Here is a 17,818-nt window from a genome sequence, read left to right as displayed (position 1 = left end):
ACTACAATCTTAGGAATAATGAAAATTATCAGTCTATAAGATGTAAATGTGCTAATTACGCCAAATCGTTTTTGCACGATACAATTAAACTGTGGAATGACCTACCTACAAATGCTACAAACGCTTCCTCTGTTGGACAGTTTAAGAATTCAATCACACCACAAGTTAATACCAACACAATGTTCGATCTAAATTTTGGTAGCCGATTTTGTCAAATAATACACTGCCGCCTTAGATTGGGATGCAGTGACTTAAACAGTGATAAGTATAATCGTTTCATTTCTGATAATGCTTCTTGTTCCTGCTCACAAGATTATGAGGATGTATTCCACTATTTTTTCATGTGTCCTAAATATAATACCACTCGATACGAATCGTATTTCTATGTGAAAGGGATCTCCCTGCGGGATGTGCTAAATGGCAATAACTCGGTATCTCATCAGACGAATATGGATATTCTACGGTCAGTCCATCAATTCATTATAACATCAAAACGTTTTGATTCATAAAGTTTTGTACCTTCTCTTATATTTATTATTTGTATCAACTGGCCACGAAACTGAACCAAGATAAATTGTTGATATCCATGATTGTTATTATTCAGAGATAACTTGTTATAACCACTATAAATATGTATTTTGCACAAATGTGAACCTTCACATGTATTATGGAGCGGCATTAATATAAGCCATTTTGGCTTGTTTGCCAATCCTTTCTTTCTTCTTGAATAGAATAAAATATGTTTAAACCACACGCCATAATCGTATGTTTGTAATTAGTTTTGGCAAGCGACCTCCTGCACATATAGTATCGAACAATTAATCATTTACTTTAACCTAAAATGTTCATCAAATTCGTAATGGGGACGTTTAAATTAATTTGGCCATAATTAATTAATCATTGAACTATTGATATTGTAAATGTTCAAATAATTCCATTAACGTGTTATTCAGGTGCTAGGTGGTTCCTTAAGATTTTCCCCTGTTTTTTTCCTCCTTGTTTCAGTTACAACACAGCAATAAAAAGTGGGGAATATTACCAAAAAATATGTTTCCTAAACTATATTTATATATGAATTTGAATAAATACATAATTTAGGTATGATATGAATTGCGCGAATATGCGTTATGTGGCAGTAATTCGCTAAATTCGCAACAATTATAATAGAAATAACGACTCGTCGATGTTGTGTATCTACGGGTTACCGTGCCCATAACAATAAGGGTACCAATGTTCCAACAAGGTTGGGATGTGTCGTTTGATTCTACAAGGTTTACTAACATAGCAGCTAAATGAGGTTTTATTGTATTATAGCTTCTGTTATGTTGACACAGTCCGTCAGTATGCAGTATAGCTGGCACCACTCACGAGGAACTTCTGTTTTGGGATACGTATCATGATATGAATTTTATACTTATTAATATAAGGCTTTTGAACAAACAGAGACGGTTTTTCTACCATTCTACCTTTCTATTTTGTTCAAATATTCAAAATTAAGAACAGAATCACACATCCCCTCCGCCACAATGAAATTTTAAATTCTAATGGCCTGAAAAAGCAACCGTGAATCTATCAGTTGAGTGTAGTCATCAACTTTCTTTTATCAAACATTTATGAGCTCCAAGAGGTCCAGCTGTTCATGTAAGTACATTTTCTTTACCTGAACAGGGAACTGAACAAGTCATTAGTGTCTGATAGCAGGCTTTCTTTACCGTGAATTTCAAACCTAAATTACTTCCATGACGATCGTATTCCAGTACTGCGCTTCTCGATGTCTTTACAACAATACTTCTAGTGCAACACATATGTTATTACGTATAATTGTGTATTTAAATAGACATAAAAGACAACATAAACACTCTAACTTACCACTACCCAAGATGACACACATTGGTTTCATACACGTTTACAATTAAGGCCATTTTATTTACAAGTAACAACAACTTGTCGTCAACTGAGTTATGACAATATGTACCAATGATGATATCCTTCCAAAAATAGTGATCTTGACACAAACTAACATGTTTAATATAATAAAGATGGTAAGAGTACCATGAACACAGCCCTTTTGACACATGTCATCTCTATTTTTTGTGAAAGTCTACTCCTTGCCATGTCCAGTTTCGATTCCCCACATGTACATACAATGTGTTAAGCCCACCCCAGGTGTCTCATCGGTAATATTGCTGGAATATTGCTAAAATTGGCGCAAAACCATACTCACTCAACCACCTTGCCCTGTCAAGAAAGGATATTTTCAGAACGGTCGTCTTTTAAATCAGTTCAGAAAATTGCAGTGTGCATACTGCGGTTATGAAACCTTCACCCCAATACTTGTCTGGCCTTTATAACACTTGAACACGCCACCAAGGTGAAATTGGATTTAATACTTAGGAATATTTCGCTCATATGACGACGTGCATATATGTGTATGTGTGGCTGCTTGTACTTGCCCAGACACTGGTTTAATAGTGCTGGCTCACTGAGATATCATGCCGCAGTTAAGCATGAATACCCCACTCAGACACATTATACTGTCTCTGAGCCGACCAGTCCTCGTTGCACTCATAAATGCCGAGCGCCAGACAGGGACCAACAATTACCAACTTTTAACGTCTTTTAGGTATGACGCGGCCAGGGATCGAACTGTTGACCACTACACCGCGGAGGCGCCCCACAAAGCTTTAACGATATTGTTTGTGTGAATCAAGTATTTTACATTTGCATTCTAGTATGCTAGTGTAGGATCGCATGCTTGTACCAACATTTTACAGAATTGCTTTTGGGAATACGTGTTGCGTAATTAGCGTTCTTGTGTATATCATTGCACTTGATATCAAATTTCATTTTCAGTGCTGCGTTATCTGAGTCAGTAACAGGTATGCACCGAAATAATTTTTACCTTTTCAAGAGTATATTCAGAAAAGGTTGACAATGTCCAAAAATCAAATTATTCTTTTACTGGTTCAAAACAAAATCGAAAATTAAATCTGTAACATGCATTTATTCTCGATGTACGACATCTGAACCTTATATGTAAGTTTATTTGAAGTGAAGTTCTCAACCAAATGTTTTATTCAGTAACGCTAAAAGCACAGGTTTCCTGTGATGGTATCAATGTCGATATTTCAATGAATCTAACAGATTAAAGTGACTTTAGTTACCACTGTTGGAGATAAACCAACGAGACATCATTATTCTACTGATAGGCACTCTACTCAGAGTATCTAGTATAATCTGAAAGTGTACAGCTTCTGTCATATCTGCTTGATATTTAGAAGGAAAAACACATATCTTGGATAATGAACTGACCTGTGAGTGGGATCCGGGATAGAAGCACAAAACACTTGCCGCCGTCTGTGTTTCGCTGTTGCATTCAGAGTAATGACTGTGATTCCTGTCGCTGTAAATCTCTGCAACAAAGACGTTCGGTACCAATGCAAGAATAATATGGTTTCACGCTTTGATTGATGAGCATACAGCTCCGGAATGGCGGTATGGACAACTATCTTCCTATTGGGCGTCACAGTCCATCCGTCTCTTGCCGAGGGTATTCGTGTACTCCACTATTACCAAATCGCCTCGGGGAGAGAAGATCCTGGAACCCAAGAACTCTTTGAGAATATTCCGTCACCTATTGCTTGCGCAGTTAATGCAGTGACCAATTCCAAGGGAGGATTTGCTTATTACCAGTATAAGAGACTCTGCCTCACGGCGACCGTTTCCTCTCCTGGACAGGATCTCGATAACAATCGTACAATCTATCGGTCCAACCAGGTCATTATTCCAGTGTCAGTGGTAAGTGTTAATTCATAATACACATGAGTAACCTTCAAGATCTAGCAAGACTTGGAATGTGTCGGCCACTTTATGCATAACGGCAATGCACTAATTTGCAATTGGGGGATCATCACACTTATTGCTGAACGTTGTGATGTTCAATGTAAACCAAACTCACTCACTCACTCATATAACTACTATGAATGATCAGACGATACAACTTGCAAACATATCTTTTCAAACAAACATTAATATCATATCTTTCTGTCGACCATGTTAAAACGTGTGCATCGATTTATATTTGGAACAATTGCGTGAGTCTGGTTTACTTGATTGCCAAACAGCACGTGCTTTCATTCGTCCACAAGGATGCTTACTTCTTCCGTTATTGTGAGAAGGAGATTACAAATCCTTGACATGGAACTGTCTGCTGCTTTTCGTTTTCGTACTACAATATGCTCTGGATTGGTATTACTAACGACCAACTTCCCAGACTGCAGAAGCTGTAGAACACTGCCGCCATTATTATCACCCTCACAAAAACTAACAAGTCATAGCCAGCCTGCACCGAATTCCCTCCGGTCGTTAAAGGTCACATGCAACCAAAACATCAAACATAATTAAAACACAATTATCATGGCATTCTCCATTTGCAGATGCCCTCACGGTTGATTGTGTGTGTATATGTAGAGATGTCGGGTTTTGTAAATACATGCTCATTTTTTGTGTATAACATTTTTCAATCAACAGACATCATAACATGTCATGTGTTCAAGTATCACACCTGCCTGTCTGTGTAATTACATAATGTGACAGAGACCGAACTCGGGCCATAAATCAATGCATATTGTTTATGGTGTATAGCCTGACTGGTGTTAAGTTCAATTTGCATGTGGTCAGTGATAGCAGCTGTGTATTGAATATTGTCATTAGCAGACAGGCAGGCAGACACACAGGTGTCAATAAAACAAGACATTGAGTTTAGTCTTTGACAACGACATATGTATATCACAGTTGGAAATTCTGTCAACGCTAAATAATGGCATTGCTTTTAAGTATCGAACTGAGAAAGTGACTCGGTAAGAAGAACGTGTGGTGAAATAGACAAATAAAATTATATAAACAGTTAATTAACTGTCATAACATATAAAAAGCTCACGCCTGTGAGATATCAACAAAACATTAGAAAAATAGCTCACACCAAAGCCTTCACCGAGTATTCACCGGACAACCGCTTCCAAGCTGCGCGAACCTACTTCACCGCGCACGTGCTATAAGCGCAGCCCAGCTGTTGAAACCCGTTTTCCCCAGAAAAGTCTGGGAAAAATTAGTGAAACGTTTGAACTCCGATTTCACGCGTTTTTTTCATCGCGTTATTTTTCAACTTTATAAGTTGAATTTGCATTTTTGACGCTTTGTTTCGGTAAGTCCATACCGAAAGGTATCAGAATCTGCAAAGTTGTGTTTTACGTTGCATGTGACCTTTAAGAAACAGATAAAGTGTAGTGTTTGACTCTAACTTACCAATCACTAAATAGAACTGGTCAAGTCTATCGCCAACCCTTGTCTCACCCTACGTTCCATCTCAGATCTGCCGACCAATCACTTCTTGGTGTGCCTCCATATAAACTCAGAACTTTCTGTCATAGATACTTCAAATATTCAGCTGCTTTCCTGTGGAACCCTCTACCCACAGACATTAAATCTGCCCAAACTCTATAGAGTTTTAAATCTCACCTAAAGACATGATTGATCTTTCTTCGCTGCTGACTGTCGTGTGTTTAAGAAATACACTTCGCTCTACCACCATGTATAGTGTAATAAAACACTCTTTCGCCCTGAACTATTATAACGTTAAAGCACTCGGACGCTTGTAATAAAACACACTTTTGCCCTGAACTGTTATAACGTTAAAGCACGGGGACGCTTGCCTTATAATAGTTCAGGGCGAAAGTGTGTTTTATTACACTATACATGGTGGTAGGGCGAAGTGTATTTCTTTTCTAAGATGCCAAATTTAATACTTTCTAAAGATAATTACGATTAATTTAAGGCAGAAAACAAACGACGGTGTCGGTGACCTAAATTAAAAATCCTCGCACAGGGCTAACTGGCGCGCTGTTCTATTGATTCGTCTGTCCCCTACGTTAAGACGAACGTTACCAGAAAAAAACAAATGAGAACAGTTTGATGACGGTTTACGTTCGGATTAAATATCTTCTCTGAGGTATTTCAATTACATCTGTCATTAACGTAAACCATATTGGGCAATATGAACGTTGCATTTCTACTACCAGCGTAAGTTTAGATCAGTACATCCAGAGGAAGTTGAGTAGTCAAGCGACATTCCACAATTGCATTGTGGGAATGTAAACATTACGAACGTTACCGTGTCGCTGAAAACTTGTGAGTCGAAATGACACATTTTAACCGTCGTAAAACATAAAAGTAATGTTTCCACCAGTGATGTTAGCTGCGTGAAATGGTTCGATTACGAGGGGGCACACTAGAATGGCGCAGTGACAGGATATTGTCATTCAATTGTTAAGTCATCAAAAAACTATACCTTTATTGTCTGATAATGTATTTTTTTTCTATTGTTCTAACCGCTAGGCATCTTAGAATTGCGCTTAGACCATGGGCATGTTCTGCGGAGTCATGTGCATTATTTTTTAATCGGTATTTTCAGGTATACATTGCATGGAAACATTGTTCACACGGGGTGAACGGGCAAGTTTATTCAGACTGCACGTAATACACACTCTTCAAAAACTTCCACGGGCGACTTTGCGATTTTATGCGAAACCACACTTAGCACATACAAGCTTGGAAACGCTTGTTTTGATGTTGCCTTATGTTGCTGAAGACGGGTGAAGACGAGATAGACACATTCCGAGAACTGTTTATGATCAAACTAGCATCGTAATGTTTGCAGACGTTACATGTTCTATCCAGTTTTACAATTATTTTGTGGACGAGGCAGGACGTATGCAGAACTACCTTGGTGTGACTTAGGCGTTAGTAAAACGGTTATATTAAATAGTAGACACGTATTGTGATAGAACATGCCTTAACAATAGTTTTTCAAGAACAGTGTGTCTTTTTAAGGTAGAATTAGGATTGACGTTACATCACACACACACACACACACGAACACACAGACACAGGCACACTTACTTGCATACATACATACATGGGTGGATGATATTTGGGTTCTATTTTCTGAACTATTAGATTAAAAAATAACAATACCTATGGTCATTTACTAACAGATGGCATCAATGCATTTAGTGCCTGGGGTAATATTACGTAATGTTGCAACATATTACAATAACCTTTTCATGTTAAGATGCCCATCTTCTAGCAAATGTTTATTCATTAGAAAGATGTTGTTTAATATATTGTTAACATATCCTACCCAGAAGGCTGGACACAACACCATCCAGGGTCAGATGCCAATAGACCAAGTAACTATAGTCCACAGGAATGGGTCTTCAGATGGTAAAAAGTCAGCTAAACATATTCGCGGAATTCATAATTCTGCCAAACGACCACCAAAGAGAAACAAATGGCCATTTCACCGCCGTGGTTTGCAAAGAAAGAATTTCTTCTTCAGAGGACAACCAGGTTCATGTCGTCTGGAAGGTAAAACACTTCTTGTTTTGGTTTTGTGCTGCAAGAGTTGTATAATCCCCAGGGAGTTGAGATTGATAATGCGATGTGCCGTTGAGACTGACATCCAATGATCTATGGGGGAAAAATGCCACCGGCTTGAGCATGTACTAGTTGCGTGGATATGTGCGCTGCATAATATTATTTTTATTTGTTATGGCCCAGAAAGAAGTTTATCGCGGATGGACTTAACCTTCATTTACTATCACCCTTTCGTGGCGAAGCTTAATCAGGGAGAATTTCCAGCAACCTAAAACGATGTTTGTGAATGACATTCACATTACTGCATTTCCACTAACGATAAGTCCGTACCATGTTTTTGGCATCAGTTTACTCCAGCTACAAATGAATCGGTTTTCATTCATTTCCTCGATTATTCATTCTGAGATAAATATATACCAAAGTGAGAAGCGCAACTTCGCATCCTTAAGGTGTATTCAAAGTTGCTTGGCGTGATGTAGATGAAATGTGAAACCTGTTGGTAGAACACACCATCATTAACGGCTGTTTGATATGTCTGCAGGTCCCCAGGAATACCGTGCCACGGTGGCGTCCAGAATACGGCGCAGTGATATAGTTCTTATAACCACTGGTGGACATGTTTTCTATCTGAACATTAAAAACCAACAATTATTGTATGAAACCAGAGTACACTGCAGAGGCGTTATCGGGGTCAGCTACAAGCCCTTGGAGCATATGCTTTGGTTGACAACTCAATCTCTTATAACACATGTAAATATGATTATGAGGGTGGCACGCAGCCAACGAATCACCATGAAATGTAAATATTCCCAATAGTTCATTTGTTTTGATATGAATAAATCAGATAAAGCTTCTTTTCTTTTTAAATTGAAACTTTCAAACATCATTTACAATTCATGATATAAAAAGTAGAACATATCTGTGTCGTTATGAAAAAGCATAAGGTTATCTTTATTATATCTTTGAACTTCCCATGCTTGTATGGCATGATGAAACATTGAAACATGTGATAAACTACATAGGTGTGTAATGGCACACTTGACCTCTAAGTTCCAGATGTACTTAAGACAATAGAGGATCCTGTGAACCATATGAAGTTTACACTTCGCCGCTCATCCTTTGTGTTACAACGTACTAACAAAAGGTTTGGAGGACAACCGCCAACATCCATACCGGTGACAAATCCACTAGATGTTATTATTGACTCTCAAAGACGGTAAACACTTTCATTTGATTGATCATGATCATGTTATCTTTTCAATTTTCCTTGGAGACACACATTATTTATTACATCACTTTGGAATATATTTTGCTAACAGGTCAATTGCATTGAGATGGAATGAGATTAATAACACTGGCATTGTGATCAAGCATGGAGGTGGGGTGAGGTGAAATTGGGTTTAACGTCGTGCATGAGAATATTTCGCTCAAATGACGACGTGCATGCATGTGTAGGTGTATGTGCAGCTGCTTGTACTAGGCCAGACTTTAGCTGGTTTTATAGTGCTAGCCAACTGAGACACCATGCCGCAGTGAATATTAACCCATATATGCCTAGGATCTAAGATTTTCATCAAATTTTATGAGCTTGTTTCTTTGGGTAAGCAATGAAAGGAATTGGGTGTTATTTTACCAGTAACTATTTTTTTCCGTACTTTCTTTACACCGCCAAAGAGCGTCATGTACACAGATGAGTACAGGGTTATTTGCCATTACTTGGTATAGGTGCATTCACACGCGCGATGAAAGTGCAACACCAGTGCATCTTTCGTGGAGAAAAGTGAAGGGCCTTTATTAAGAATTTCTTTGTATGTCATAGTAAGTATTATATAGCGAAAATAGCATGACTCATTTAGTTTACTTGATTAAATAGTAATTTTTTACTGAAAGTACATCACAAACGGTTTTAGAAGTTATGAACTAGATGTTGTTTTAGATGTATTCGGAAATTCAAGGACATAATTAGACGAAGTTAAATTACATTGGTGACGTCATTCCATTGTCTGCTCGCTCCATTACTTTGTGTACCATTTTCAAATTCAAAGCTTCATTTTGTTATTTTGACATTTTATTTTGATAACAGAAGTATTCCCAATACTTTGAATGTAATTTAAATAGGGTAATATCCTCGTAACTCTCCATTCCTTAAAAATAATGTGCCTTGGCCCCTCCGGGGCCTCGGCTCCATTATTTTTAAGGAATAGAGAGTTACTCGGGCATTACCCTCAACATAATGCTTGGAGAAAGTGTCACCAAGTTCGTTGGCGATGTCAACTGTATCACTTAATAAATTATCACCGTCCTTCAAATGGTGAACGGATGATTTTGAACCTTTGCCCTTTATTCTTTGTACCATGTTCCACACCTCGTATTCTGTTTAAATGCACATCGAGCCTTGGCATTTAAGATTTTAACTGTATTCAAATCATGCACGGTAGGATATCGTCGAAACTACTTTTTGGCTTTCTTCCTACACTTTCTGGCTTGTTTGCATTTATTATTGAACCATGGTTTACGTTGATGAAAAGGCCACGTTTCAAGTGTTCGACCATACATAGGGTCTTACGTAATGGCCAAACAGCCCTGGTGAAGTTCCTTCTTGGAGGATCATCACGCGGGGTTTAGAGTTTTAAGAATGGTGGGGAAGTGATCACTCCCACATAGGTCATCGTCATGGCCCAGCTATTCTAATTCATTATACAGAGTTGAATCGGTGAGTGCCAGATCGAGGGCAGAATATGTTCCAGTAGCTGGATGTAGATAAGTGTGTGATTCATTGTTAAATTTACAGGGGTTATTCTCTTATATATATTCCTCAAGGATTTTACCTTTATTGTTAGTATGGACACTTCCCCAAAGCGGATTGTGTCCGTTCAGATCACCCATGATGATACATGGTTTTACAATTTGATCGTAACGATCCTAAACAATTACCTAATATAAGTACACTAATCTGCACATTGTCCCATTTATGGAACGGCATTTTGGCGGAATATTGAGTATGGAAATTTCATACTATTTCATATTATTTTTCTACTTGAATACCCTTGAAATACCCTTGAACCTCACACTTCGCAGAATTGGGAGCTGCCTTGCCACTGGAGGTTGCCATGCCTTTACAAGTAATATGAATGGTCTAACAATTTATTCACTTCTATACTGCAAGTGGGGGCGGTGGGGTAGCCTAATGGTTAAAGCGTTGGCTCGTCACGCTGAAGATCCGGGTTCGAATCCCCACATGGGCACAATGTGTGAATCCCATATCTGGTGTCCCCCGCCGTGATGTTGCTGGAATAGTGCTAAAAGCGGCGTAAAACCAAACTCAGTCAGTCTATACTGCAAGTGCCTATCTTGAACAATCAGAGGGAAATGCTGTGTTGAAGTACCCCTAACAAAAAGGGACGATATGCATAAATGAAGAACAGAGAAAGAGGGAAAAATGATTGTCCTTTCAGATTGTTCCTGCTGAGTCAGGAGAAAGACGGCACAATCACAGTCATCCTGTCGTCTTACCCTGGTACCAGGAGGCGTGCATTACAAACAAATATGAAGACATTAAACAGTTTTCAAACAGAAGGAAAATGTAAGTACATTGAATGTGCAGGTTTCGTACCGGGACAAAGCAGATTTCAACAGTATTCTTTAAGGTCATTTGGGATGAATATAGAATTATGAAATATCAAGTGCGACTTTCAGTATTGACAGTCATGCAAGTAACACTTTTTTGTTATACGCGATCAATTGGAACCCTGATTATTTACTTGTTTTGATTATGTGCAATATCGACAAGAGAAAGTGCGGCCAACTTTGGTGAGTGAGTGAGTGAATCTTTACGCCGAGTTTAGCAATATTCCAGGAATATCACGGTGTGGGACACCAGAAATAGGATTCACACATGTGTAGAATCGAACCCGGGCCTTCGACGTGACGAGCGAACGCATAAGATCAAGGCTACCCCACCGTCCTATGAATTGCTAAGCAGGTATGGAGGACGGTAAAGGTACCAGGTCCTATCTTTAGCTATACCTAGGATTGTAGAGCTCTTTGGCCAATATATGATAAAAAAAATAACTTTGCTGTTTTGTCTGTTGTGTGACATGGTACTGAATTCCGTAGTCACGTTAAGATCCGTGCAAACCTTGACGTTTGTTAGATTAGCTTTCATAGAAAGTCATAAGAAGGAGGACTTTGATCACAGACAATGCCCGAGTCAGAGGGCAAGTTAGGCTGGGTGTAACGGAAAGTTTCCGATGGTATTGACTGGCTTGGCTGCCTTGACTACCTGGACTGCCTTGACTACCTGGACTGCCTTGACTACCTTGATTGCCTTGACTACCTTGACTGCCTTGACTACATTGAATACCTTGACTGCCTTGACTGCTTTGACTACCTTGACTGCCTTGACTACCTTGACTGCCTTGACTGCTTTGAATACCTTGACTTCCTTGACTGCCTTGACTACCTCGACTGCCTCGACTGCCTCGATGGCCTTGACTGCCTTGACTGCCTTGAATACCTTGACTTCTTTGACTACATTGACTACCTTGACTGCCTCGACTGCCTCGACTGCCTTGAATACCTTGCCTTGATTGCCTTGACTGCCTTGACTGCCTTGACTGTTTTGACAGCCTTGACTACCTTGTCTGCCTTGAATGCCTTGACTGTTTTGACAGCCTTGACTACCTTGACTGCCTGGACTGCTTTGACTACCTTGACTTCCTTGACTGCCTTGACTACCTCGACTGCCTCGACTGCCTCGATGGCCTTGACTGCCTTGACTGCCTTGAATACCTTGACTTCTTTGACTACATTGACTACCTTGACTGCCTCGACTGCCTCGACTGCCTTGAATACCTTGCCTTGATTGCCTTGACTGCCTTGACTGCCTTGACTGTTTTGACAGCCTTGACTACCTTGTCTGCCTTGAATGCCTTGACTGTTTTGACAGCCTTGACTACCTTGTCTGCTTTGACTACCTTGACTGCCTGGACTGCTTTGACTACCTTGACTACCTTGACTACCTTGACTACCTTGACTACCTTGACTGCCTTGACTACCTTGACTTCTTTGACTACATTGACTACATTGACTGCCTTGACTACCTTGTCTGCTTTGACTACCTTGTCTGCTTTGACTACCTTGACTGCTTTGACTACCTTGACTACCTTGACTACCTTGACTACCTTGACTGCCTTGACAACCTTGACTACCTTGACTGCCTTGACTACCTTGACTTCTTTGACTACATTGACTACATTGACTGCCTTGACTACCTTGTCTGCTTTGACTACCTGGACTGCCTGGACTGCTTTGATTACCTTGACTACCTTGACTGCCTTGACTACCTTGTCTACCTTGACTGCCTTGACTACCTTGACTGCCTTGACTACCTTGTCTGCCTTGACTGCCTTGACTGTCATGAGTGCCTTGACTACCTTGACTGCCTTGACTACCTTGACTACCTTGACTACATTGACTGCCATGAGTGCCTTGACTACCTTGACTGCCTTGACTGCCTTGATTACCTTGACTGCCTTGACTACATTGACTACCTTGACTGCCTTGACTGCTTTGACTACCTTACTGCCTTGACTACCTTGACTGCCATGAATGCCTTGACTACCTTGACTGCCTTGACTACCCTGACTACCTTGACTCCCTTGACTGCCTTGACTACCTTGACTACCTTGACTGCCTTGACTGCATTGACTGCATTGACTACCTTGACTGCCTTGACTGCCTATATATATTTTTTACCTCACACATAAATGTCGTTTTCTGATCGGCTGAGCCAATCAATGTACAACGCTACCAGCGAGTACCATTTTCTATGTTACCCGCTGGAAATGCCGAACTGTTGTCTAACTCAGGTACTCAATATTATGATCCACTACCCGTGCTTGGAACAGTTAGAAATTAACAATCTACCATGACATCAGTAAACACCGGATTGTGATTGGTTAATTAAAGTCATTCAGAGGTATATAATTACGTTATACAGGTCTCTGTTTTCCGTGCGCAATCATACATGGTTTACGGTAATGCACAATTTTTGTCTGCCCACTAACATGGCGGACACCAAACAACCTACCGATGCATCGATAAATTACGGTGATTACACATATGCCTTTAAAGATGGATTTGGCGATGACGGGCTCGACTCACTACTTGCATAAATCACAGCAATAGGTGTTTATACATACAAAAGTACTTCAAAAACATGGAAACAAATATTCAGTCGAACAAGATCAAAACATCGTCTGCTTTCCGAATAAAAATTCAGCAAAAACAAATATGTTTACGTTGATTCTATGTTATGTCAGAATAGATCCAGCAATAGACTGCTACATAATTTGCGTGTCCAATATATTATCAGCTTTCGTCAACGATATCGCCACTGATCTTGATCGGTAACGGAGGATGCATTAACATCGAACGCCAAAGAAATGTTTAATGCCTTCCGTCCACATAAATAAACAGTTGGGTTATCAATTCAAACAAAATGATATTTTGAAATTACAGAATCTGCAAACCGTTCTGTTTAGCCCAACATATTTTTTTTCTAAAAGTATAATGTCGTTGAAAAAGTTATTTAGCTTAGTCATGATCCCTTTTATCCATTACACTGCTTGATCTAAAGTAGTCTATTAAAGTATAACTAATTACCTTACCGTGTTTATGCCAGAGGTACACCCTCATGTCCTGATCCATCCTTTCGGAAATATCACCACAAATCTGGCCCTTTGTCAACAGACTCGCGAACATGCCAGCGAATCCGATTCAATTTGAATTCACTACACTTTGAAGCCACTAGGTCACAAAACACTTTCCAAAATGTAGAAAATAATATCCATTTCGGGCGATGCCACTTGAAATTGGAATGCGAGGCCGCTTCACGTATTGACTCGTAACCAAAGAAAGAGCTCCACCTGAAAAAAATTGTCATGGTAGAATGGAGATAAACCTACTGTGTTGGAAAATCAGAGGTATATAACAAAATTATAATAGCTCTAAATTTCATTTATAACCGAACGCGTAGCGTGAGGTTGTAAATGAAATTTAGAGCTATTATAATTTCGTTATATACCTCTGATTTTCCCACACAGTAGGTGTATCACCTAATTGAGATGTTCGTAAGATAAATACGTTATTTGCTGGTCCCTCGGCGCCCATTGTTCATCACTTGTTCATCATTGGTCAACTTGTTCATCACATAAACAAATATAGGGGTACATCAACCCATGCCCCCCTCGTGACCAGTGTCGTTTTCTGATTGGCTGAACCAATCAATGTATCCCGCTTACAAGCGAGTACCATTTTTTATGTTACCCGCTGGAAATGCCGAACTAGTACATGGTATAAGTAGTATTTTGTCTGCTGTCGGTATCGGCAAATTGCCTAACTCTGGTACTCCTCATTTTGATCCGATGCTCGTGGCTCAAACATTTCAAAATTAACATTGAGTTGTTCGGGAAGATAAATACACTGTTCACTGTTCCCCTGGGGAACATAAACAGACATAGAAGGTGCATCATGCATCATCGTGCGTGTGGGTGTGACATAAATAATAAGTAAAACAATCAGCGTTTGTACTGTCTCTCCATCCCATGAACCCTCTAAGTTTAATGTACCATCTATTTTGCTTACGTTCATAAACATAAACATAGAGGGTGCATTAACCCATGCCCCCCTCGTGACCAGTGAACAACTTCTGATATTTGTGGTGGTGTGTGGTCCTGTGCGTAGAATCAGGTCACGAATCAGTTGAAGTTATGCATCGTCGAGCTTGGAGAATCCATGGATGGGTGACCGTGTTTGGCAGCTTGACTCCTCAGAATTTCTAGGACTTCAATCCTGCCCCACGATGAAGTGCATGTGATACATGTGGCCTCACCTTTGGCAAGTAAACATGTTCAAAATTGACCCTGTTCACCCAGTAGATACTTCATGTGACTGTGAGCCTTCTAGCGCCTCTCAGGCTGCTTGGGTTATTCGGGGTAATCATGATCAGATTCTGACTGCGGTGTCCAGTGAAACACTAGTCAGATAGATACTAGGCGCCGTGTAACTGAATTAGTATTAGAAATAATTATTATCTACACTGTATAAACATTTGAGTCTGCCACAATATTGTCAACCTTCCCTCTTCGTTAAGTGTCATGTTGTACAGGTATCGTTATCATTATGTGTTGCAGCCAGAAAGATATTACTGTGCAATTCAGATGGAGTATTCGAAGAACCGTTTCCTATAAAGGAAATTGGGAGCTGTCCATGTACAAGGCTGATTGGAGGAGCATGTTTGTCAATAAAGGTGTGGAAGAACATATTGTTTGCCCTCATATACATCAATGAACAAAAACAAACGTAAGTCCAGGATTACAGAACCGTGTGCCTAGAGTACAGGTGCATACGTGGCTACTATTTGAACCGTTTAAGGAACCATCGGGAAAGGTAGCCGCTATTATTTCCAGTTTGCAAGATACAGTGTGCTCATTTTTATTGGTATTATTCGTTTCTTGTTGTAGGTCTTAGTAAACTATAAGAAATGTGAATAAAGTAAAAACAAAAACACTGTAATAAACTACATGTCATCAATGTGTTTCAGCGCTGTGTATTTGTTGAATAATGGCCGGATGAAACGGAGCCTTGTACCGCTACACCGATTACCAGACGATGCCGGCAAATGGGAGATACAGGTAGAAATTGAGTTGTATGAAACAAACTGGATATAACCTCCTTTGTAATGTACAATATCAACATCAGTGTATGATATTTGTTTCTGTAATAATATTTAGAACTTAATGGTTTCTAAAACACCAGTTACAATAGTTCCCACATGACCCTCAGGAGTATGAGTAAAACATTAAAGTTTGAGAAATGTATCGAAGCTCTAGAGATTCGAAATGGAAAGTGACAATCCGACGTTAATTATAGTTCCAGGATATGAAAAAAAACACATTAAAGGTTTCTAGTTAAATTTCTATTCAGACCCTCCCAAATGAATTTGAATCAAGGCTTGCCCTGTAGTTACTGGCATTCTTTGCGTACTCAGGACAACATGAAGGTAAATATGAACCATCAGTAGCCCGATGTGTAGAAAGCATCCATTATTTTATTAAATTGTTGTATGTTGGTTAAATATTCAAAGCACCAATCACCCAATAATTTGACAAATCTATTGATAGTGCATCGTGGCAAGCGAAGAGATATGTTCTTCTCATAGGTACATAATCTTTGTTAAAAATGTACTACGTGTATATGTACATACTCGCACATACATGTATTCCTAAACTAACCTCATACTATGGTGGGTGCCAGCAACAGCCATCGCCAACGTCCATTGTCTGGTCACTGTCTTCACTGAAGAGTTTCACACCGTCTAATGTATATAAATATCCACTCAAGAAAAATCTGATGTTGATGTTTGTCTGTTTTTTATTCATGGTTTTGACGTAGACATTATCTAAACATGCATACTCATTTGTCATGTTCAGGATCGTAAACCAATGTTTTCGTGATGAGTCACGGTGATGAAATGGACTTCAATGTCACTTCAAGGGATCTTTCTCTGCCATCGAATTCGTTTTAAACCGCAAATATTTATAGTTATGTTCAAAATATCATCTTTGAGTGACATTTTGAAGTGATGCCCAATAAAGGTAAACATTTATGAATGTCAGTTTCTGTAGAACTTCTTACTCCTCCATCAGATGAAATGAAGGATAGGAAGCGGACAGCTATATAAGTACCTGTGAATCAAGAGCAGTGAGAAAGTACCAATGTGCCCAGTAGTTCATTAGGTTGTTAGTGTTTTCACGCATGATGGTATGGTCTTGGTTCTTGCTGATGTGTTTGGAAAAGAAGGGAACTCTGGTGGAAGTTGCTGCCATCTGTGTTGGGTTCCTCTAATGACAGAGGTTGTCATCAATACACTTTTATCTTGTGATGTTGGAAATGTTAAACCCTTGGGAAGTGTATGGCATTCGATCCGTCAGTCCGTCTCTTCTGTCCTTTTCACAATTGCAACACAAATCTCATTGTCGTGTATTAAATATGCAATAGTTATCATGTAATTTTTCACAAAAAGTGTCACTTATACCTTTCAAACAATGTTTACATTTTCAGCCGCTGATGGCTGATCAAGTACCAAGTTCAAAAGATTCGACAGGGTAGTCTCCAAAATCTCTTGAGTGGCTCTGCTTCTTGCCTTGTTTAAGTGCATCCTAAAGATTCGTTTGACAATGAATTCATTGTAGATGTTTTGTTGTGCGTGAGTGGTGTTAAATGAATGCATTATAAGGTAGGGAACATTTTGTTTATAAATTAATTAAAGGCCATGTATTTGAGTTGCTTATGATCAGGATATATCCTTATAAATTATCAG

General features: G+C 39.4%; 1 protein-coding gene across 1 annotated transcript; it reads right to left on the bottom strand.

The window, feature by feature from the left end:
- Positions 1-11,588: 11,588 nt before the first annotated feature.
- On the bottom strand, positions 11,589-12,917 carry LOC124271129. The gene is made up of 3 exons (XM_046706196.1): positions 12,289-12,917; positions 12,118-12,230; positions 11,589-11,941 (listed from the first exon to the last, which is right to left on the bottom strand). The coding sequence occupies exons 1-3, from the start codon at positions 12,915-12,917 to the stop codon at positions 11,589-11,591; spliced, it is 1,095 nt and encodes a 364-aa protein (XP_046562152.1).
- Between the last annotated feature and the right edge of the window lie 4,901 nt (positions 12,918-17,818).

Source organism: Haliotis rubra, unplaced genomic scaffold (assembly GCF_003918875.1).
Source record: "Haliotis rubra isolate DU_JTF1 unplaced genomic scaffold, ASM391887v1 Scf1577, whole genome shotgun sequence".
NCBI classification, from domain to species: Eukaryota; Metazoa; Mollusca; class Gastropoda; order Lepetellida; family Haliotidae; genus Haliotis; species Haliotis rubra.
The sequence above is the reverse complement of the archived record's forward strand: the minus strand, read 5'-3'. Positions and strand labels throughout refer to the sequence as shown.